Source organism: Hippocampus comes, unplaced genomic scaffold (genome assembly GCF_001891065.2).
Source record: "Hippocampus comes isolate QL1 unplaced genomic scaffold, H_comes_QL1_v1.1 scaffold156, whole genome shotgun sequence".
Lineage (NCBI taxonomy): Eukaryota > Metazoa > Chordata > Actinopteri > Syngnathiformes > Syngnathidae > Hippocampus > Hippocampus comes.
This window is the reverse complement of record NW_017805744.1, coordinates 584,468-608,627: the sequence shown is the minus strand read 5'-3', so window position 1 is coordinate 608,627 and position 24,160 is coordinate 584,468. Positions and strand designations below refer to the sequence as shown.

The 24,160-nt window shown below is 42.5% G+C and overlaps 1 protein-coding gene across 2 annotated transcripts; it reads left to right on the top strand.

The window, feature by feature from the left end:
- The first annotated feature begins 4,854 nt into the window (after nucleotides 1–4,854).
- On the top strand, nucleotides 4,855–24,070 carry LOC109524360 (serine/threonine-protein phosphatase 2A 55 kDa regulatory subunit B gamma isoform). 2 transcript variants are annotated; one of them, XM_019884159.1, is made up of 11 exons: nucleotides 4,855–5,055; nucleotides 5,303–5,645; nucleotides 9,294–9,450; nucleotides 14,772–14,869; nucleotides 15,201–15,366; nucleotides 16,332–16,444; nucleotides 17,187–17,364; nucleotides 17,932–18,096; nucleotides 18,691–18,860; nucleotides 20,617–20,708; nucleotides 22,482–24,070. In XM_019884159.1, exons 3-11 carry the CDS (start codon nucleotides 9,369–9,371, stop codon nucleotides 22,777–22,779), a joined length of 1,362 nt encoding a protein of 453 aa, XP_019739718.1. In that variant the 5' UTR covers nucleotides 4,855–5,055; nucleotides 5,303–5,645; nucleotides 9,294–9,368; the 3' UTR covers nucleotides 22,780–24,070. The 2 variants fall into 2 exon arrangements, with proteins under 2 accessions (XP_019739718.1, XP_019739719.1); XM_019884160.1 differs by lacking the exon at nucleotides 9,294–9,450.
- The last annotated feature ends 90 nt before the right edge of the window (nucleotides 24,071–24,160 follow it).

Genomic DNA, 24,160 nt, shown 5'->3' with positions numbered 1-24,160 from the left:
CGTTGACTGCCTTTGTGCTATGACCGCTAGGCGGCAGCATAAACGCACAATTAAATCTCGGTACGGTATTTTACAGACATGGCCCATAGCATAGTTCACACTTTGCCCTATTTTTGCGGATATTTTTCCCTGATCTTTGCTCATATTTACACGATTGTCAGCATAGAATGTGTCTTTGAGTCAGTCTTGAATCAAGTGCCTGTACGGAGAAATCGTTGTTTTTGTGCTTGTGTTATTTATATGATCTATATGACATTGTCACGATTTATTTATTTTTTTAATCTTAAATGTCCTGATGCTACCATGCCACAATTACAGCCTTGAATTATGTATTTAAATGGTAGTAGTCGGATGTTTGGTTCACATACCTTGAATGAGATTGTGAAAGCCAGATCGAGACCCAATTCCTTCTGCAGATTTGGGTCCTGGGCTACCTTTACATAGTTGGAGGTATTCAGAAAACCCTGCAAAACCACCATGACCTCCTTGGTCATGGTGGTTTTGCAGGGTTTTCTGTTTGCACAATTGTTTCAGTGTAATCTCCTTTCTGCTCTAAGAAGCTTTGCACAAGCAGTCACAACAACAACAACAACAACAACAAATGAACAGCTGACTATGGAGGACTGATTGTGTGGGACGAATACCGTGGAGCAAATATATGTGTGATGATGCAGGTGACCATATATTATACTAAACACACATGGATGCGAATGTTTGCTTTCTGCTCTCGGACAATGAGTAAAGCAGTCAATATAAATTATATCTTAATGGCTTCACAGGCTATTTCTGCTGTGTAGGTTGATTTGGTATAAATGAGTCCTTAATGTTCGTGCTCAAAATAGATGTCATAATCACAATTTCGCATGTCTGGCGGGGCTATAATGGTCTCTTTACGTTTTATGCGCCCATGTTTCAGTTTATTTCTCCCACCTCAGGCAGCTGCTTTAATTCACCAGGGACGTAAAAAAAAATACTCTCAACCTCCTGCCTTTGAGCCATCGTGTCATTCCATCACCTTCCTATAATCCCCCAGGAGTAAAATGATCCCCCCAGACACCCCGGTTATTGCTCCACTCTCCTGAAATAAATCATGCTGGTGTAAAATGTGAGGAAATATTTACCGGTGCTCTACAGGAGGCAAAATGATGCAGCTCATTGCTCACATCGTTTGCAATTTCATGCGTTACACATAACGTATTTCTCCCTCTGGTGCTTTTTGTGTGTTTTGAGTCTTTGCTGCTGCTCAGGGACTTCTGATCGTAATCTCTGCTTTCATGTTGGTCGCCATTACTGTCGTGAAGCGCCTCTCTAAAGGGATTATGGCGTCCCGCTCAGGGCACTGGGGTGATTCAATGTCTGCATTTGGTGTTTAACTACTCACTTAATGTGCCATTAGTGTTAGACTAGTAGAAGTTGCTTCAGACACACATCTTTTAAAAATGTTAAATGTCATTGATTTCATGAGGGATCAGGAAACATTTTGATGTAAATATATGGTATTAGCGCTATTTCAGGAACACTAACTGGATTAGGTTATTCCTTTTAATAGTGAAGGATTAACTGGATGTATACCTTGCCTTTTTTTCAGAAAGTGTTTGCACAAATGAGCGCATTCAAGCTATCAGCGGGCCACTGGTTGCCAAGCAACCAGCGTCGTAGGGGGTTTGGCCGAAGAGAACAAGCATCTGGTCAACAGGGGCACAAGGTCACAAGCATTACAGGACACACTGGTGCTCCTGATAAAGGATGTGGATTGTTATCATGTCGACTAGATACCGCCACTTCTCCATATTTCTCAGAAACTCATTTTGACATTCTCTCGCCCTCCATCACATAAATGAAAAACAGTTGACTGTCAAATGTCAGCAAGCACTTTAATCACCAAACACAAATCAGTGGTGATTCAACATTTCATTAAGCTAAAACAACTTGAAGGATTTTTGTCCCTTGAAAAAAAATTGTAAAAATAAGTCTCACCACATTTGGAGCCCTGAATCCATGCTTGTAAATAACGTGAGTGCATATCCATATCACAGTAAAGATTGTTATGTCTGACTCTTACAGTTCTCCGTCGCCACGGTAACAGTTATAGTCCTTGGTTTAATAGCTTGGTCACTACAGGAGACAGGTCAGGTCAGGCACGCTGGGTCAACAAGGACAAGCTGGTCCGATTTACTGTGACAAACTTGTTACATATTCTAATGATCATGGTGGCAATTATGATACACTTGATCACTTTTGATTTTTGGGTGACAATGTAAGTGATTTTGTTCCTCTGTGGCTATGAACACTTTTACAAAGTCATCATGTAAGCGCAAAATGGCAGTGGGATTATGGATTCAACCAGAGGAGGATTTGTTGGCTTGCGGTTGAAGTTGAATAGGTGGATAAAACTAAATATGTGTGCATGCGGAAACAAGGTCCACTATATGGCAGCGCTGTGTGTGGCGCTCATCGGTGCTCAGTTAAGGCTTGGGGAAGGGCGATGGTCGACGGCTTGCTGAGAAAGTCAGATGAACAGCTCTACTGGCATGTTGCGGGAGGGGTGGGGGCGTTAATGCCTGGTGGCGGTCAGCCAGCACCAGTGATGGTACCAAATGTTACTGGCAGCCGTCACTCTCCTGCCACAGTGGCGGAAGCCTCCTGTGTGTGTGTGTGTGTGTGTGTGTGTGTGTGTGTGTGTGTGTGTGTGTGTGTGTGTGTTTGTTCCGCTAATTTGAGGGGTTTTCAAACTCAGTGGCTTGTTGGACGACAGTGATCACACGAATGAGGGATCTTTTTGTTATCTCTTTTCAAAGCATTGCCAAATCTAAACTGATGGCATCTAATTGCTATTCTCGGTAAAATTAGGTAGGCTTTGAGAGCCATTTACATTTCAAAGAGCTGTTGAAATGTGTCGTTTTGACCTCATACCTCATAATAAGCATTCTGGAGGTACTGCATACATCAAGACATTTTGAGGTTGTTTGACAGCTTGTCGAGCCTAAAAGTGTGAGAGCTTGATTTGCCATCTGGTAGCTTCGTTTATTTTTTTTGGCAGGAAAATATGAAAACTCCATATCTACATTCAGTGGATGTTGAAGGTCTGTTCAAATGGCAGGTTTTTTTGTGATCCCAAAAAAATAGGACATGATAAATAATTTCAAAAAGGTTTCTCACCATTAAGGTGACATACAGATTGAACAGCTTGATCAATTTTGATGTTAATCTTTTCAAGAGGGTGGGTAAAAATATAAACCCCAATTCCAAATGAAGTTGAAATGTTGTGTAAAATGTAAATTAAAAACAAGAACACAATGATTTGCAAATTCTTTTCAACCACGATTCAGTGATGCTACAAAGACAAGATATTACCCTATAAGATACCCTGTTAATGTTCAAATTGATAGTTGTGTCGTGAGTTTGTAGTGATTTATTTATTTTTCTCAAGTGGGGGGGGGGATATTCCCTCATTTTGAATTTGATGCCTGCAACATATTTCCAAAAATCTAAGACAATGGCATGTTTACCACTGTGTGATATCACCTTTCCTTTTAATAACACTCACTGTGCATCTGGTAACAGAGGATAACAATTGTCAAAGCTTTGTTGTTGGAATTCTTTTCCCGTTATTGCTTGATGTGCAAGTTCAGTTGGTCAACAGCGTCGGGTCTCCGTTGTGGTCTTTTGCCCTTCATGATGGCAGCGGATTTTCTATGGCAGCTCGTTCTGAACTGCTGGCAGGTGAGTCAAGTACTCACACTCTTTCATTACAAAGCCATGCTGTTGTCACATGCGAAGAATGCGACCTGGCATTGTCTGGTTAAAATAAGCAGGCATGTCCTTGAAAAAGACGTTGCTTAAATGGCAGCATTTGTTGCTCTCAAACCTGTATGTACCTTTTCAATATTAGTGGTACCTTGACAGATGTTCAATGGGCACGAATGCACCCCATTACCATCATTGATGGTGGCTTTTGAACTTTGCGCTGATAAGAATTCCGATGTTATTTTTGTTGTTTGTTTGTTTGTTTTGCCTCTTTGCCCTGGAGGACACAGTGGCCATTATTTTCAAAGACAATTTGAAATTATCACTTTTCCACTTCAACATGCATTTTTAGATGTAGCCATGAACTGTGTTAACTGCTAATGATTTTTTGGGAAGTTTTCCTGAGCCCAGGTGGCAATATTCTTAGCACAATGATGTTGTTTTTTAATGCAGTGCCAAAAGAGGGATCAAAGGTCATGGGCATTCAGTGTTGGTTTTTGGCCTCGCTGCTTACATGCAAAGCGTTTTCCAGATTCTCTGAAACTTTTGATGCTCTTATAGACCGTAGATGATGAAATCTCCACGGTCTACCGGAACAGTTTCACCTGGCGTTGAATTTTTCATTCTTGTGTCTGATGGGCACTTTTGGGATTATTGAGGTCATGCGCTCTACTGAATGTCATAGTAGTTTGCTCAGTGTCAGAAAAACAAAATGCACTAGTATGAAGGTAATTGGATGAGACATCACTCTCGTAAAACACTCCCTGTCACTCTCACTATGTAGGACACAATTTGTGATTGAGCTAACCTTTGGTAATTGCGAGGCCAACCTCCACCCACGTGAGAAAAATCATTTGGGAGACTTTGAGAGCTACAATATTATTCAATTGGCACTGAATTGCCGCTTCCATTTATTTTCTTTTAGTTACGGTGGTGGCAATTCATGTCTATCAGAGAATATGCCATGCCCTTCCACTGCTCACTCCTATCTTTAATAACCTGTGCTCAGTGGTCAGGCGAGATCCCGTCTTTGTCATGATTGGCTGTGCTGCAAAGTGGGCATGGCTTGAGCCAAACGCATCACACACTCACCATAGCACACAGGCACTTTCTCTCCCTGCCTCCCTCTCTACCTTTTCACTCTGCCTTTTGCATACCAGAGAGCAGACTGCAGCAGGACCAACGGGCTTTCCTCATTCTTGAAGAGCAGGAGAATCAAGGGACAATTATCAGCCAAAAAGAAAGGAGTGATATTCTCTTCTGAAGGCTCTTCCAAGAGTTTCCAGGTACTACGGCAGAGACGCGCAGGTGGGTCTGTTTGCGGTGTCGGATGTGTGTGTCCATGCTTGTGAGTTTTGGTGCAGAAGCATCAGCACTGCGGAGACACCAACCATCGGCTCATCCAACACTCCCCTCCCCCGACTCCCTCTGCTGGATTATCCATACATGATGAGAGTTATTTCTGTTTAATATGTCCTTTAAATATGCGTGTGTATTGCCAGGCTGAAGTTGTGTTTTTCTAAAATGAACTCACGCATACTCCCATCCTTTGCAGGTTTACATCTGGCCCCCGCTTGGCTGTGTTAGGACCCTTGGGACAGGCCCACTTGCACACCGGCTTGCCTGCCCCCATCCCCCCTCCATCCTCATCAGCTGTAGGATGTCTGCGGCTCTCTGCTAACGAGGCGTCGGCGAGCAGCAGTAATGGGCGCTGCGCTGGCCGGATTCCCCACCACCCCCTCCGATACCACTCTGCCACCCTCAGCACCACCACCTCCACCACGCTGCCCCCCCAGGACGGGCGCTCCCCTCAGCCCCGCTGATGGGCGAAGACACTGACGCCACCCCTACGCTCAACCACCGCGGCTTCCTCCCCAACCACAACTATGTGACTGAAGGTAAGCAGATCGCAGAGTGAATCTTTGTATGTTCACATATGCACACATGTTCACATATGCGACTTATGGAGGGAGTGCGTGAACAAATGTGTGCGACTGCCCCATAATCTTTCTCTGAATCTGTATTCATCGATGAAGTGCTGACAGCAGCAGCAAAAAGGAATAACCAACTCTCTCCAATTTACAAAATTAAACTATCTTTAGCAAGTCTTCCGAATCATTAATTCATTCTCCAAACTGCTGATCCTGACTAAAGGTCTCCTACATATTTCATTATACGCTTGTTCTTCTTCTGGTTCTTGTTTTTTTTTTTTTTTTTTTTTTTTTTTTTGTAACTGTCGTGTTCCGTTGTGTACCACACTCTACTTCCACTGCAGGGAAAAAGTGATCTGTCCTGCTTGCGCAAAGTATGTTTATAAGGAACTCCACTTGCGGATGATGTAAAGTTGGCAGTTGTGAAGTGGGCACTTGGAGACGGCCTTCCGCCTCCGATCGTGCCTCCGCATGTGACACCTCCTCACACCCATAGCTGTGCCGCGGGGCCGGGGTTGCTTTTAAAAATATTTTTCAGGTCTCGGAATCTGCCTGCGTTTTGATCAAATCCATCAACATCGTGTTACACCACCTGCGCCACAACTTAGACCTGCTTTTAGATAGTCTAAATATTAGTATACTTTCAGCTACCAAATAGTCAGGTGTGTCGGGAGCATGTACAGTAAAAGAAAACACCCTTGGTCAGCTGCAATGCCCAGTGAGGCACAGTGCGGTCTGCCAAATCCCCAAATACGCTAAAAGAGGCTTTCATCTGGATGAAAATTTTTACGCCAAGTGCATCTGTGCTGTCTACAAAAATAGAGCCTCTAGTCTCAAACCTCACCTCTGTGAGACACGTGCTTTGTCTCTTCCCAAATGTAATAAAGCGGGATGTCAAATTGAAGCAGGGGGAATATTGTTGCCAGTCCAGCTGCACACATAAGCACATTTTTGTTTGGTTTCTGCTCCTCCACGCCTTCTGTTAACCACAATTATAATGCTTATCTCACTTTTATGACAGATGTTTTTTCCTCCCTGTCACTTGAATTGAGGTTCTGAGTCCGTGCTGTGAAATAATTGCCTTCATTTAGCGTTAATCAGAAGAGACGTGTAGTGGAGCCTGTTGAAGGTGTTAATTTTCTTTGCGTGTGCCTCTCCCGTTGTGTTTTGTAGGAGTTTTTTTCCCGACCTTTTACATTTTTTTTCTTAGTAATATTGCCTTTGTCCGATAGGCCACAGAGCTGCAGGAAGTCGTTTGGTAACATCAGTCACCAGCAAGCATGTATTATTGCCATAGCAACAGTCTGTGATAAAAAAACATGCTGCTTTTCATGCTTGGCCGGTATGACTGACAAGTTGTCTCCGCCTACCAATAATGGCAGGATTCATTATTCTACGGCCCTCAGACAGGCACTATTCTGGTTGAATTACTGATGGGCTTTCAGCATGGTGGCCACACACACACACACACACACACACACACACACACACACACACACACACACACACACGCACACACACACACACACACACACACACACACACACACACATAAAGTGCACACTGAGATGGGATGATGCAACACATGACCCAACGCCTGCTGACAATCAATGCTTGAGGACCACTCAGTTAGTTTCTGTCATGAGTAAACGAAATGATTCAATTCCTGCCTCTTCTGCCACGTCCGCTCCTCTTCCTCCATGCTTTTTCCATGTCCACTTCTCTCCTCATTCCCCAACATCCTCCAGACCATCTCGCAGCATTGCTGAAGTGGCGCATCTGCCGAGCAATTAGCCAACATTGCTGAAAGGTTGTCCGTTAGTGCTGAAGGCAGATAGTATGAGAGGAGTGTGAGTGGTTCTAAAAGTGTTTGATTGTATGACTGTTGTGTGTTCACCCTTTTGCCTGTCTGGCATTCACATCCAGTATTCGTGTCTGTTTGTGAGAACATCCTGTGCGTCTTTGTTCAGTCATGTTATATGAAAGTGTGTGTGTGTGTGTGTGTGTGTGTGTGTGTGTGTGTGTGTGTGTGTGTGTGTGTGTGTGTGTGTGTGTGTGTGTGTGTGAGAGCTTCCATGTGCATACATAAAAGTACATCCCAAGACCTTTCCATGGGGAGTTCCCTAGCCTTCAAAACCTACAAAGGAGGGCTGCTTAACCTTCCTCCTACACATCACAATTCCTCTCCTCCCCACTTCTTACCATTTCTTCTACCTTTTCTCTTTTATTCCCTTTTCCCTCCTCACTAGCTGCCTTTGTTACACAAAGCTCCAACCGGACTAGAATTTTCTCCAGGGATGCATGAGGCTTTGCTTTTTAATACTCATGAAATATTACTCATCCAAATATTGTGCCTTGCCTTCTGCGCTCCCCAACCCCACCCCTGCGCGCGCGCTTTTGGCAATGACTTATTTATGATTAGTCTCTTTAAAAGGCACACGATTGCGTTTCCCTTTTAGTTGTTGAGCTATTGGATCAGCCTACTAACACAGTGTGGCACCTAAATGAGCTCATCTTTTCAGCTAAAATCTTTTTGTGTGTCTCTCAAGTGCTTCGTCAAATGAAAATTAAACTTCTCTCCTTTTGAGCAATTAATATCAAAACTCAGGGCAAGAACCTGAAATATGTGTGAATGCCAATCTTTGATTTAAAAATGTGCCTTAGTTGGTTCTCAGTCTGTGTTTAATTTCATTTGTATATTTAATCAATTGCAGAGGGTCCCGGGTCTTTAGAGGTGAGGTATTTACTAAAAAGGATTTTTTAGATTTCTTTAACAACAGTATTTTTATTCTTTTTTTTTTTAATTTAAATTAAATTGTTGGCTGGCAACCAGTTCAGGGTGTACCCCGCCTCGTGCCCATTGGCAGCTGGAATTGGCTCCAGCACGCCCCGCCACCCTTGTGAAGATAAACGTATTGTGAAATGGATGGATGGATGGATTCTAATTGTTATTTCAATATTGTGTGTCCATTTACTCCTCTGGTATTGTCAAATAACTTATATTTGTACAAATGAGTGACTGAATGGTCACACCACCACTGTGTTCTTTGGATGACTTCTACTCATGATTTGCATCAAATGTAATAAATTGACTTACCTTCACCATGGAGCAGCACCTGTTAGTATTTTTAGGTGAGGGGAGAAAATGAGGAATTCATTTGATCGGAAATTATGCTCAGCATTTAATTGAGTCATGTCATCTATTCGAGGCCACAATTTGAGGAAATACGGTGGCAATTTCTTCCAGCGCTCTTTCTGTTATGATGGTCAAAGAATCTATTTTCCTTTGTCATAGTCATAGTCATACAGTCATACATTTAAACGAAGGCCTTCCTTGACATATGGACTTCACTTCTGTTCAATTAGCTATATACCCGTGTCCGCCCCGCATGACTTCTTCTCCCCGCAAAATGTCACCCCAAAGCACATAATGTGTCATAAATAAAGTGTAGTCATTATTGCATCACCTCTCTGAGCTATTCGGTGAATGCTCCTGGCCAAATATGGTGATGTAGTAACCCACGCCCCACCTTCACTCTCGCTCCCCACTTCCTTCCTTTTGTCCTTCCCACTCGCAACCCTTTTCTTCTTCCTCCATCCTTGTTCCTGTTGCAGGGCTGCTCCTGGCTATAGCCTGAAGAGCTCCGCCCATCCCGTCCACCCCTCTCCGCCCTGGAGTCCTCCCCCAGGATGTTGAGCCCAATCCAGGTGCTGTGCTCCGACATCACTACCCTTTCTCTGGAGCCTGAGCCGTTTGCCTCTTATACTGAAGGTGTGTGTGCTCTATCCTCTTCTCACCCCAAAGGTCACATGTACAGTATGCCTGAACAGTTGCGCCACACGACGTCAATCTGAGACATGCGACGGTGTGTGTGTGTGTGTGTGTGTGTGTGTGTGTGTGTGTGTGTGTGTGTGTGTGTGTGTGTGTGTCTGGGGAATTATTCAGTCTGCGTCTGCGCATCACAAATATTTCATACCTCACTTTGTCAGTCTGCATTATTCCTTTTGTGTGCCACTTTTGCTGAACCAACCATGTTATTTTTATCTCAGACTGTGTGATGTAGAATGTGTGTGTGCGTATGATTGATTTCCATAAATAGCTTGACCAGACGAAGCGCAGTCTTCTTTTCCTCTCCCGAGTCAAAGATGCACAGGGTTACATTTGAGGATTTCAAAACTGTTGATGCTTAATCAGTTTTCAATAACATTGAGTGGTAAACTGGGCGCAAATCCCTAAGCTACAAATGTTTTGTCACGGTAGTCTGACAAATCTGTTGAAAGTGTTTTTGTTTAGCGTAACTAATTTCAGAACTGAGCAACTAAATCGTCTCTGATGAATAGTTGTTTTGCCAGCATGCTGCTTCTAATTGTTTGTGTCAATGACCATTAGGCTCACACCAACTTTGCTTCACTGTGTCCAAGATCCCATGCTGTGCTATCCCAGAATCACTTCTCTATATTTGTGTTTTTCCAACACACACACACACACACACACACACACACACACACACACACACACACACACACACACACACACACACACACACACACACACACACACACACACACCGTTTTTCCCTAGTTACAGTAACTCCTAAATTGCAGGGATCGATTTAACGTCAGACAGTCATGTCCCTCCTCTCCCCAACCCGTTTCTTTCTTTTTTTCTCTCTGCTGGGTAATTTGAGTACACACAATTGTGCACACGTACACTTGAGGGTACATGCTGGGGGCACATGCTGTACACACATCCTAGATGACATACACAAACATCTCCTGCTGAGCAGCATCTTGTCCTCACTTTTAAGGAGTGTGTGTTTTTGGCTGTGCATTAATGGTTGATGTTTTCCCAAAGCGGACTTATCCGTAATTGGGACAGTGGGAAGTCTGCTCCCCTCTATGTCCCTGTTGTATCTCTTCTCATTAAAAAAAAGAATCCCCCTTGCCTGCCCCCAATATCCTCTCTTTCCCCACTGCTTTTTCCCCCCCAAGGCATTGCTTTTCTTATTTATTTACTTTTTGCCTTCTCATGAGGACTACAGTGACTCCCACCCCCCTCCACCCTACTTATTATGGGGGATGCATTTCAGAAACACCCAAAATCTGCTCTTTAAAGACAGACAGAGAGAGAGAGAGAGAGAGAGAGAGAGAGAGAGAGAGAGAGAGAGAGAGAGAGCGAGAGAGAGAGACACAGAGAACACAGAGAGACAGAGAGAGAGAGAGACCTGTCAAAAAAAAAAAGCTGAACCTGTCACTTGGGTTATAATAATGTTTTAGATTTTTTTGATCATTCCTTTTTTAGAACAATTTATAGTTAAATTTCATTAATTTTTACTTTTTTTCCAAAAATGCTTAATTAAAAGTGTCCTGTTTGACAATGTGTGGCGTTACCAGCAGCCAGTCAGAGCTCAGGAGAAAGAAAATCCTGCCAGACTGCTTTTATTACATACATACATATTGACTTTTTCTCTATTTTACGACTCATATTTTCTCAACTCAACTCCACTGTATCTACAGAGCACTTTAAAACAACCAGTGCCATTTACAAAGTGCTGTTACATGGAGCAAAAACAATTCATCCAACAAATGATAAAACAGTAAATTAATAACAAAGAGAGTAGAAACCACAAAAACAGTAAAACTAAAAAATTAAGTCTCATGCTGATTTTGATTTTGATATTGCACAGCATTTATAGTCTAGTATTTAACATAAAACTTGGTAAAACCCGACTTTGTCTAAACAATCACCATACACTGCAGATTACCAGAATAGGCGAAAGACAAGACATAGAAACAGACAAAGAGATACAGTGGATATAAAAAGGTTTATACATTCCTGTGCAAATGCCAGATTTTTGTGGTGTAGAAAAATGCGACTAAGAGAAATCTTGTCAACTGTACACCTACTTATGTTTTCTTTTCCTGTGGGGAATAAAAATAAATAAGATCGTTGCACAAATGGGCGCAACCTCTTATACAATTGGATTGCGTTAGGGAATTGTCCAATCTCATTGAAACGCATACACTAATAAAAGTGCCTGTGATGTTCCAGTAGGCCTTTCCTGATGTATTTATTTACTTATTTATTTTCTGTTTTCTAGACTATTCTAGTAAAACTGAAATGGCTGACCGTAATGCATTTTCCCACATGTTTGGGGGATATTGATATTATCTGATGAGGCCAAGGTTGAACTCTATGGTCGTAATTCCTAAAGGTATGTTTGGCACAAGCGCATTGGTCCTCATCACTTTAAAAGAACACCATGCCCACAGTGAAGCATTGTTGTGACACCAGTATCAAACTTCAGGGGGGCGGGGGTGGAACTGGGGCCTTAGGCTAGTGGAGGGAATTAAGAACAGTTCGAAATACCAATCGGTGTTAGCAGAACACTTAGGTGTTTGTTTCTGCAAGAAAGCAAAACAAATGTCAGGAAAGGCAGACCAGAACATATTAATTTGATTTTGGGTTAATCAGTGACACTTTAAATGGTGTCATGCCGGTACAACAACAAGGGTTCAGTTATTTTTATGCCCTCTCTCAAACAAATGCAGTAACGTTATCGGTGATTTTGAAGATATTAATGGAAGAAAAAGTTTTGAAATGTTTTATCTTCGTTTTGTTTTTTATTTTTTGATAATGTGGACTTTTTATATCCACTGTACATTCCAGAAAAGGTCTGTGATATACAGTAGCACTGCTGAGTTAGGTGAACCGCGACCTTGCCGGGGATCATTGCTCATACTTTGCCCAATTCACAATATAGGCTAAAATGATACATTTGTTTCTATCTTGTTGAGTTCACTCTCATTTGAGTGTTGAGATGTGTTTGTTGATGTTGCATGTGTGGTGGAGCAGCAGTGCGGTGGCGAGTCGGAATTGCCTGCCTCATGCAAATGACTCTCTGTGGGAGGCCAACACAGCTTGCTTGCAACAGCACACACATTCACTGTACTGATAACCTTGCAGATATGCATACACTAAAACACACACACACACACACACACACACGCACACACACACACACACACACACACACGCACACAGACACATACACGAGTTTATGATGAAGCACTTGTCTTTTCTGCACCTTGACTGTTCAAAAGTTAAAGAGATGAATAAGGTTAGAAGATGGAAAGATGCTATCAGTGAGGTTTGCCAAACAGGGAAAGATAAGAACAATGTGTGCTGCATATTTGATGCTGCTACAGTTTGTGCCGCTTCGGCAGTCTTTGCTTAGCTTAGCTTTTCCGTGACTATGAAGACACTATTGTCTCACTCTTACACACAGACACACACGTTGACTTCTCAGTCGCGCACAGTAGTGTGCAACACTGTATTCTAATGTTTAGCTGCAATAGGTTTGTCGATTTCTAGGAATTAATTAACTTGTTTGTGGGCGGAAGTGAAGTGGCTCAATTATTTCACCCTGCCCCTTCTTCCTGGATTGATTTAATCCCACTTCCTCCTCCATCAGAGTGCCATATACGGCAGTCGAGTACCACTGCTACTCGTTGGCTCAGGCTGTTACCAAGGCAACCCTCCTCGTTGGAGGACACCCCTCCTCGCCCACCTCCTTCCTCCACCGCCTCCGTCCAAGCCCTTCTTCCTGCTCCATCTTTCCCATTTCACCACTGCCAGCATCACCACCACCAGTGAGTGTACTGCCGAGCTGTAGAGTGCTGTGGGGGAGGGATGAGCGTCAGGCTTGAATATGGAGAGACAACCACTAGGATGAGAAAAGGAGTGCGATGTGGCCAAAAATGACAATCAGCGCACCATATGTATAATGTAGAAGAAGGAGCGCCGACCCTGGACAGTGGTGTGTGAGAGCGTCAGAAGCAAGGCTGTGGCATGCTTGTGTCGGGAAATGGAAAGGCAGAGAAGCAACACTTGCCCTCATCATAAATTCAGTCTGAGTCAAGGCCGCCATGAAATTGGCAGCACTACAGCGTTGAATCTCAACACTCTCAATAAATGCTCCCCCTGCGCTCTGCTTTTATTACAACCACAGCTTATTGAGGACTGCTTTCTTTTGTATCAAAACTCTCTGAACTCCTTTCGTTGAAGGCCCGGAAAGCTCGGCTATGACCTAGTTAAATACATTCTTGGATCATTTGGTAGATTTGTGCTTTTTGTTTTTATAATTGTGACTGAAGCAGAAGCCATTTGAATTAATGTAAGTAACCCAGATTAGTTTTACTGATTTTAAACAGCATTTTAAATAAACAACTTCTTAATTAGGAATGCATTTTCCTACACTCTAGTTTCATTTGATATTGGCTAAAAATACATCCAGATATTCAAATATAGGTCAAAATTACACGGTGTGGCTTTATTCCACAGAACTAGGAAGTAGGCAAAAGTTTTCACTTCCGTTTTTGACCTACATGTGAGTATTCAAAAATTGGCTAGAAACCACCAGAAAATGAGCCTAAAATTATGCCTTATTCTATTTCAGGGGGATATTTTTCTGCAGACATTCTTCAGCCCAGAACAACAAATTAAGTGCCAATATCTCTTTGAAACTGCAAATCCGAGATTATTTTTTCCAAAAGTCCAAAAAGTATTGCAAAGCATTTATAGCGGCGCTTTGTCAAAGAAAATCATCACAGCCACCCGTATTGACAAGTGGAGGCTAACATTCAACCATATTCAAGCCTCAGTTGTTTCATTCGACAAGTGAGGACATATTCTGCATATTGTATGATAGAAAACATCTCTGACAAAGTAGTCTCTAATAGCCAAGTGGAGACAGAAATATGCAAATGAACACATCACACTATCCAGTTTGGGTGATGCATAATTACAAATGCTCTTCAGCTCATTGTTGTGGCAATTTAAACAAAAAAAAGTACACTTATGATTTCTCAAGTGAAACTACTCTTGTGGGTTGCAGTGTTTGAATATGTGAATCATAATGACGCAAATGTGTGACGTGTTTTTCTTTTTTTCTGAAGCCCACACCATTCGGTTTGTGATTATGATGCAGACAAACTGGATGATGCATCCTTTTTTTTGTGCAACACCCGCAATGACCCACTCCCTACCCCATCCCCTCCGTCATTATTGTCTCTCTTTCTGTCCCCGTGCAGCCGACATCATCTCCACCGTTGAGTTCAACCACACAGGAGAGCTGCTAGCCACTGGGGACAAGGGAGGCAGAGTGGTCATCTTTCAGCGAGAACCTGAGGTAGACACTGCACCATAAAGGCTCACGCGCGCACACACATGCGAACACACACACACAGAGTTAAGGTAGTTTCACCTCATCCGCAAGTGGAACGATGGATGAGGTCTGATCGTTCTCCAGCTACAGTTTGCTAAATAGTTGAGGCTCCTGCTGTGTGCATCATGACAGTTCTGCAAAGTCTGCACCACCGCACTCCTTCCTCAAGATATATTTCACTGATGTTACAACGTGCTGTTTGACTAATAAAATGCTTCTCCTCAGCTCTCCTCTCTTCGTCTTTACATACATCAACCCCCCCCTTTTTTTTTTTTTTTTTTTTCCCTGTCCGCAGAGCAAAACCGAGCTGTTCTCCCAGGGAGAGTACAACGTCTACAGCACTTTCCAGAGCCATGAGCCAGAATTTGACTACCTTAAGAGTCTGGAGATCGAGGAGAAGATCAATAAAATCCGATGGCTGCCTCAGCAGAACGCGGCACACTTCCTCCTCTCCACCAATGGTGAGTTTTGTTATGAAATCAGGTGGCACTGAAAAGAACTTTTTAGATATTGCCTCACGCCAGGGCAATTTTTTTTCCCCCTGGGACGTTTAACCTCACGTAGACAATGTCTGAGGTCAGGGTTTCAGTGGGCGTGATGAAGTGAAGAGCATTAGAGGGATAAATGGTATTAAGGTTACACTGAAATCAGTGTTACAAAACCTAAGTAGATTTTCCCTCAGATAAAGAGATTTATTAGGTTTCCAACTTCCCGTTGTGCAAGGGGATTTTCTGTTAAGGACTGACGGCGCTGGCTTCTGTCATTTTTGTATTGAATTAGGATGTGTGTTGTTTTGGATGAGTGCGCGTCTTTTAGTTTGAGAGTATATGACTGAAAGAGGAGTGCATCATTCATATATTTATTCACGGGGTCAAAATAGTTTTCCGGATTCAATCACGTGATTGGAAATTGCATAATTACCTGAAAGAGATGGGCACTTTGTTTTTTCAATTTTATAAACAGAGCTGGCTTCATGCAGCAGTCTGTGTGTGCACCGCAGCCATAGTGCTCTGTAGTGGGTGAGTGAGGCCTTTGTGTTTGGAGAGAGAAAAAAATGGCAAGCTTTTGTGCAGGTCTGCAGCTCATTAAGGAAAAAGAGGCACTTGGTAAGATGCGTAAATAAAGAGTTGAAAGAGTGACATATTCACCACCCCCCGCCGCACACGCACACCAATGCATTGCAGAGAGATTGGATAGGACTCAGGTTCAGCAGTTTTAAACATTTAATTTGTGTAGGCTCACTACACTTATCTCACCCACACAAAATTTTCCACCTATCCTTTACAAAAGCCACCAAAATAAATGCATGAAGATGTATGAATAAATACATAGAATTACTTTTAAAAAATGGAGGGTTCTACATACATTTCAATACATCAAGAAGCACAGAAATTCATAAATCATATTTTTCTGTTTCATTTAACAGATAAAACCATTAAGCTGTGGAAGGTGAGTGAACGAGACAAACGTCCGGAGGGATACAACCTGAAAGATGAGGAGGGTCGGATCAAGGACATTTCCACTGTAACCTCCCTACAGGTAAGTAATAATAATAATAATAATAATAATAATAATAATAATAATAATTAAAAAAATAAACAAAAAACCAATGCATTGGTGTTTTCATAGTATCCTGCATTGTACACGATTCCTCTGGTTCTTTTTTTGGGCTTATCATTTAGAGTGCACGTTTACATGTAGTTTCCCACAATTCAGCACAGTTAGTTAAATTTTGTAGGACAAGAAGAGTACAAGATAAAGTATAGAGTGATTAATAACTCAACATGTTTTTGTGTTTTACATGTCCCAAAACTCTCACTGTGCTTGAAAGTTTAGCCCTGGCATGTTGAATGTGACATTCCCAGCTCAAGTTGTGATGAATAATTATTCCCCAAAATGTACGCTCATGGAAACCATCCATTCACAGTGAATAGCAGCGTGACAACTGTGTACTTTGTTTGAATTTGTCAAATTGTTTCTGGTTGCATTAACTCGTTGTGTGGTAGTGTAGAACAACAACACACAAATTGTGCGGTCATAGAAAAGCAACCAAATGAGCTTTTTCTCCATCAAGCTCAGCACTGCAACTCCATGGCACCATTAAACAAATGAATTTGGGCTCGGGCATGAATTATGAATGCCAATGGAAGCAGACGGTTAAATATTAATTTACGATATAGAATCTAATTGCTTAAATTGAATCTACTGTCTGTATTTATGCCATCTTTGTCATCTCCTAATTTGTCACACGTGAGAGTAAATGCCTCGCTCTTCTTTACAGGTGCCTGTTTTGAAGCCCATAGACTTAATGGTGGAGGTGAGCCCGCGGCGGGTGTTTGCCAACGCCCACACCTATCACGTCAACTCCATCTCGGTCAACTCGGACCACGAGACCTACATGTCCGCCGATGACCTGAGGATAAACCTCTGGCATCTGGACATCACCAACCGCAGCTTCAGTATCCTTTGTTGACTTCATGGGGAGACGATCCGACGCGGCATAAATAGTGCACAATGATGCTGGAAAGGAATGTTTTACTAATGTACATGCACGCATTCGGTGCCACTTTGCTGCACAAAGAAACAACACTGGGGGAGGGGAATATTATTCTTGGGGAGTGAAAATGTATCTTGATGAATAATTCAAAGACTGCATCAATATTTCAGATCCTTTCTGAGCTTTATTGCAGCTCAATAGGTTACGCTATTGCCACGGTCCTGACCCAGAAAAGGATTTATTATATTACAAATGATCTGACTGTCAAATGGATTTTCTCACAGTCTATACTTATATTGCTTTACTTTTTTCTCTTGTAATGATTTTAAGGATTTATGTACAGGGCGGGTTGTGTTGCCATTTACAAAATACTTACACTGCTCATATTTATAAGAGACTTGAGTGCATTTCTAATTAGTTTCTCAGGGACTCATTGAGTGAATAAATTCAACGGATTAATGGAAGTGCAAAATCAGTCTCGATAAGCCGACTGTTGTTTCCTTGAGCGATGCCGCCTTTTTTTCCTCAGACATTGTGGACATCAAGCCAGCCAACATGGAGGATCTGACAGAGGTGATCACAGCAGCCGAGTTTCACCCCCACCACTGTAACCTGTTTGTGTACAGCAGCAGCAAAGGCACCCTGCGCCTCTGTGACATGAGGGAGGCGGCGCTGTGTGACCGACACTCCAAATGTGAGAAACCTACTGAGATGCTCTACTTGTGTCCTAAAAATGTCAGATAAAGTAAATTCGCTTTTTACGGACAAATCGAATGACTTGAAGTTGCAGTAAGGAACAACAGTTTTGCTCCTGGGCTTCCTCTGCAGTTATGAATGGGCATGCACATACAGCGCATTTGACAATAAAGTTGTACTTGACTTGAATGTTCATTTTGGACTACCATAGAAGCCCAGTTATCCAGTTCACACTTAAGTATAAAACAGATAAACTGAGTGAAAAATGTGTTTTTGTTCAAAATGTTAAAATGCCGACAGCTCAGAAAATGTAGAGAGTGCATATTAAAGCAGTCAAACACTTTATGACGCACGATTGTCTCTTTCTAATTTTTATGACGGTCGGGCAAAAAAAAAAAAATGTAAAGCACTGTTTCAGTGATGTAATTCGCTGCTCTTTGATCATTGAGACATCTGGACAAGAGCATCAAATGTGAATTCAACCATAGTCTTTGTGGCTTATTGTCACCTGTGTCCATCAATTTGTCTCAATTCAATCCCACTGTGACGCTGCGCACATTTATCAGGTTTGACATGTTTGCCTCCCCTCCAGTGTTTGAGGAGCCGGAGGACCCCAGCGCTCGCTCCTTCTTCTCCGAAATCATCTCCTCTGTGTCTGACGTCAAGTTTAGCCACAGCGGGCGCTACCTGCTCACCAGAGACTACCTGACTGCCAAAGTGTGGGACCTCAACATGGAGAGCAAGCCCCTGGAGACCTACCAGGTGAGGCAATGGCCTGCTGTGGTCTTTTTTTTTTTCTTCATGTTTGACCCCAATGAAAGGGGACAGGGTGGACTAAACTGCTGTCAAGGAATGCATTAAGTGCACCAGGCTTGTTCCATTATTCTTTTTTTGCTTTGTTTGTGGCATCCAAACTTGTCATTGATGGTTATCATCCAATTTAGAAATACTGCACAATTCTTTAACAAACATCATTGGGTAATGGCAGAAATGTATGCATCGGCATTGAATTACGCGTAGCTACTCTACTTGTATTGAGAAGTTGCTGAGCCTGAATTTTCCCAAACATCCCGTTTTCGATATCGTTCTCTTTTATCCATCCATTTTCCGATCCGCTTATCCTCACAAGTGTCGCGGGGCGTGCTGGAGACTATCGCAGCTGTCAATGGGCAGTAAGCGGGGTACACCCTGAACTGGTTGCCAGCCAATCGCAGGGCACACGTAGACGAACAGCCATCCACGCTCACACTCATACCTAGGGACAATTTTGAGTATTCCATTAACCTGCCATGCATGTTTTTTGGAATGTGGGAGGAAACTGGTTTACTCAGAGAAAACCCTTGCAGGCACGGGGGGGCATCCAAACTCCACACAGGAAGGTCGGTGCCAGAATTGAACCTCTGCACTGCGAGGCCAACGTGCTAACCAGTAGACCACCGAGCCGCCCGGTTCTCTTAAAGAATTTAAATCCAGAGACCCATCTAATTGGCCCTTTTGGTCTGAAACAAATACGTGTGCAGTCATACCATAACTTTTTTGGTTTTATTTTTTTCAATGCGTGGTCACAACTCGCTCCAAGGGTGTCTGTGTGTATCTGAGTGTGCAGGGGCACATGAGGAAGATGAGGAGTTATTTACACTCTCATTGAAGATTAACAGGAAGAAGGGATACTTTACCCAGTGCCTGACACCTAGATCTGCAATGCAGCACGGAGGAGGTGGAAGAGGGAGGGAAAGAAGGGTGAGGGGTTGGCAAGGAGAGGAAGTGAGAGGAAGACTTTTAGGATATGGCAGAAAGATAGTAGCACTTTGTAACTATTGCGAGGTGATTAGAGGAAGCAGGGGCAAGTCCATTTAAACTGCCCCGCATCCCGAAAGAAGAAAACACTGTACTTAAAATGATGGAACATGCATTCACAAGAATATAATTTAATACCCGAAATGACACAGTAACCCCCACCATAGAAAGAGACCCTTGATGGGGGAAACAAAACTGTCAGAATGAGAAAAGGGGGCTCAGTAGAGAGCAAAGTGGCAACGAAGGTGTATACTGTGTATCAGCCTCTCAGAGCCGACACACACTGCTGAGACAGGCGTGTTGCATTATATCACTGGAGGGGGGCCATTATACGTGTGTGTGCTCGCATATCTCGATTATCATGGCCTTGGTGTGTGATAATAGCTGGATGTTAATTGCGCTTTCGATTAAAATGTACTCCTGGTAGATAATATTGCTGAGGGCGGGTGTTGTCTTATTAGCGATGCCTTCGGGGAGGTTTTGTCTTACAACTGTGCACAGTTAATGTGTTTCCTCTGTGCGCGCGCGCGTGCGCGCGTGTGTGTGCGTGTGTGCGTGCGTGTGTGCGTGCGTGTGTGCGTGCGTGTGTGCGTGTGTGTGTGTGTGTGTGTGTGTGTGTGTGTGTCCTCCATTTCATCTTCTATTTTTAGTTTACTTGCAGTCAATAGCCAAGTGAAGCAGATGTGTGTTAGATTCATTTTTAATCTGTGTGCTCCTCCAGGTTCACGATTACCTCCGCAGCAAGTTGTGCTCCCTTTATGAAAATGACTGCATCTTCGACAAGTTCGAGTGCGCCTGGAACGGCTCAGACAGGTCTGTCTTTATTGTCCGTCTGTATTTTTATATCACCATAGCCAAAGCCCATTCACTACTATTGTTTGAAAATTTCATACCATGGCACTACAAGTTGTGTATTAAGATCTGACTGACCCGACAGTATGCCTTCAACTGATTTTTTTTTTTTCTTTTTTGCTGTGACTTCGGAGGAAAATTTGAGATGCAAGCACTGTATGCTGGCATTGAACCCAACCCAAGTCATTTCATAAAAAAAGCAGCTGTTTGGGAGTTAGTGAACAATTTTTCCAAAAAGAGGCATCAAGTTGTTTGCCACTCCCAGTTGAACTTGACAGTCAAGCAAAACAAAAAAAGAGAATCACATTTGTGTATTAAAACAACCATGTAGCTTTGCTCTAAAGTCTGCTGGCTAAATGCTAACATTATTGTAAAAAATAGGCTCACAAATAACATTGGTGTCACCATGTTATAGCCCTTTAAGCAAATGATACAAATGGTGGAGCAACACATATAAACATAAAATACAACGATACTTACAGAGTTATATTATTTATCCTCCTTGAAAAATTACTAATAATATTACAGTTTACTGAGTGAATTACTTACAGTAGAAACTCTTTTTTTGCATCTGAAAGAACATACTACACTGCTGTCAGAGGCCAAGTCATGCACATTAGAAAAAAACACAATGGATTAAATCATGATATACATAAAGTATAATCCTTCACATTCTTTTCAATTATGTCATTGCTTCGGGATTTCTAATGTAAAGAACATTCTAGTGGGATTTTTCCTCATTAATAACCAATTACCAAAATGTTGTATGGGGTTTTTGGGGAGGCTGGAACAGAATAATGACATTTCTATTCATTTCAAAGAGGAGAGATGCGTGTTTTTAGTTACCAGCGTAGTTATGAAACAAGTCAAACTCTGATCTTAAGGCAACACTATTGCGAATGAATTAACCTTGCCAGGCTTACTCAATTACAGCTGGCTCAAAAATTAGCCAACCTATCAGGCGGCTGTTGGAGTGTGTTAAATGTCGCACTCCCCAAAGAGAAACTGCAAGCTACCCATGGCAGCCTATAAAGAGATTAGCTGCATTTGTTTAGTGAAACAAGAACTACATTGAAGGCTTAACTCAACGGAAAAGACCTTTTCCAGACAGTGTTTTCCAAACTTGAGCCAAGGCACATATTTAACATTGGAAAAGTCTCACAGCACACCAAGAAAAATTTCCCCGATAGCATACAATATCTACTTAAATATGGAGGTTCTTGTCTCAGTTTACTCACAAATGTACTTTGTGTGAAATCTGGGCCTGCTAAATTGAACGTAAATCTACTGCATAAAAAATGTGTTGGAAAGCAACAACCAGTGAATACACAGGTTCATTGTAGCTTTTGCTATTTAGTGGTAGAGTATATAACTGTCCTGCCTGTCATAATACATCACTGGGATAAGATACATTATTTGTAGTAAATAAAGACAAGTGGTGAACAATTAAGTAAAATTTGATCATTTCTTGTGGCACACTTGATGATTTTTTCGCAACACATGAATCCTAAATCAGCGGTTGAAAGTCACTGACCTAAAAGGAAAAAAAAAGATCTCACCCTCCCTCCCCCAATATTGAAGCTCCATCTATCCATGGAACATCAAGGTTGGACCTGATCGCAAACCATCTGCATGAAATTCATTTACATGAACCCACAGCATCATCCCCACTAACTCGATGCGGATGAGTTTTCTGACTATAACTGGGTCCCTCCACTCCTCTCGTGTGTGTAGCGTGATCATGACAGGAGCCTACAACAACTTCTTCCGCATGTTTGACCGCAACACCAAGCGTGATGTGACCTTAGAAGCGTCCCGGGAGAGCAGCAAACCCCGAGCCGTGCTCAAGCCACGCAGGGTTTGCGCCGCCGGGGGCAAGCGGCGCAAGGACGACATCAGCGTGGACAGCCTGGACTTCACCAAGAAGATCCTGCACACGGCCTGGCACCCAACGGAGAACATTATCGCCATCGCTGCCACCAACAACTTGTACATTTTCCAGGACAAACTCAACTCGGAGATGCATTCGTGAGCGCCAGTCAAGATGCACCAATGTCAGAATGTACGCAATCAAACGCTCACGGGACGAAGCCTCAAGTGACCGGATGGGCATCCTCCGTCACGTACAAACACGCTCACCTCTTCATCAACCTCGGACAAGTAGAAGGACCTTAAATCAGGTCATGATGGGATTATGGAGTCTCTTTGGAATAGGAACCTCAGACTGGAGAGATGTTTACATGTTGTTCTTGTTTTTCACTGCACTCTTGTGTATTTTTAGCCATGGACATACTGTAATCCAATTCAAACCTGTTGTGTGATGATGAATGGGGCCTTGATGTTCCCGGTCATATGTTTGATTTAATATCCTTCATTTATGTTTTTGTCCGTTCTCTGTAACGTATGACAATGACACGACGATGGTTATAATACGTCCCTCTTAATCCAAGATCTCTCCGGTTCAGGAGAGTCTCACATGGCTTCACAGGGAATCAGAAGTGCGGTTTCATGTGTGGATGCACACAATTATCTCCTCCACATGTTTGCAAATCTCACAGGTTCTGCTTCTGGTCTGTGGCTGCATTTTGCTCTACTTCAACACAAATAAAGCAAAAAAAAAAAAAAAAACAAAAACAAAAAAACTTTTTTTTTTCCCTTTTTAAATCAGCAACTAAGCAAAAATATGCTGCATGTCACAACAGATATAGCCTACTATAGACTGACTGACTGACTTGGCTGCCTTCTTAACCATTTAGACCCAGCTGTACAAAAATGCTTACAGCACGAAGAAACCACTGATGACCGAACTCTCTTTACCTTTGCGTCTGTGGATGCATGTTTACTGATGTTCGGTTCATAATGAAGCTGTACGGGATCCACCCAGTGTAAAGGAGATCCAATACAAATGTTTGGGGTGATTGTTCTACTCTAAAAGAAAAAAAGGGCCTAATGGTGTCTGTATCAACCTTCGTTTTGGACACGTATGAGAATTTTGTTTCAAATCCATCAAGTGACTGTGGACTCAATGATTTCCAAGATGATTGTCTCCAAAGCGACAGCAGAGAGATGCTCCGTTTATCTCTTCAGCCTTCCTCACTGATTACTTTGCTAATGTCAAGAATTGTTTATTTTTGGAGAACAATTTATTCTTTTATTTCACTTTTTGAATAATAAAAACAAATCCACTTTTCTCCATGTGCTGACCAAACTAATGTCAAATTTTGCATATTTTTGTGCTCATGTACGTTGATGACAAACCTGTCAAACAGGCAGGAATGAAAAATTCTGGGGAGGTTTTGGGAATAAAGATTTCGACAATTGCATCCATTGTTATAGACAGAATCCTCTGTCGCATTTATTCTCTTCTCGTGGGAGTCAGCGCGACGGCAGGCTCGGACACCACCTAGTGTTTT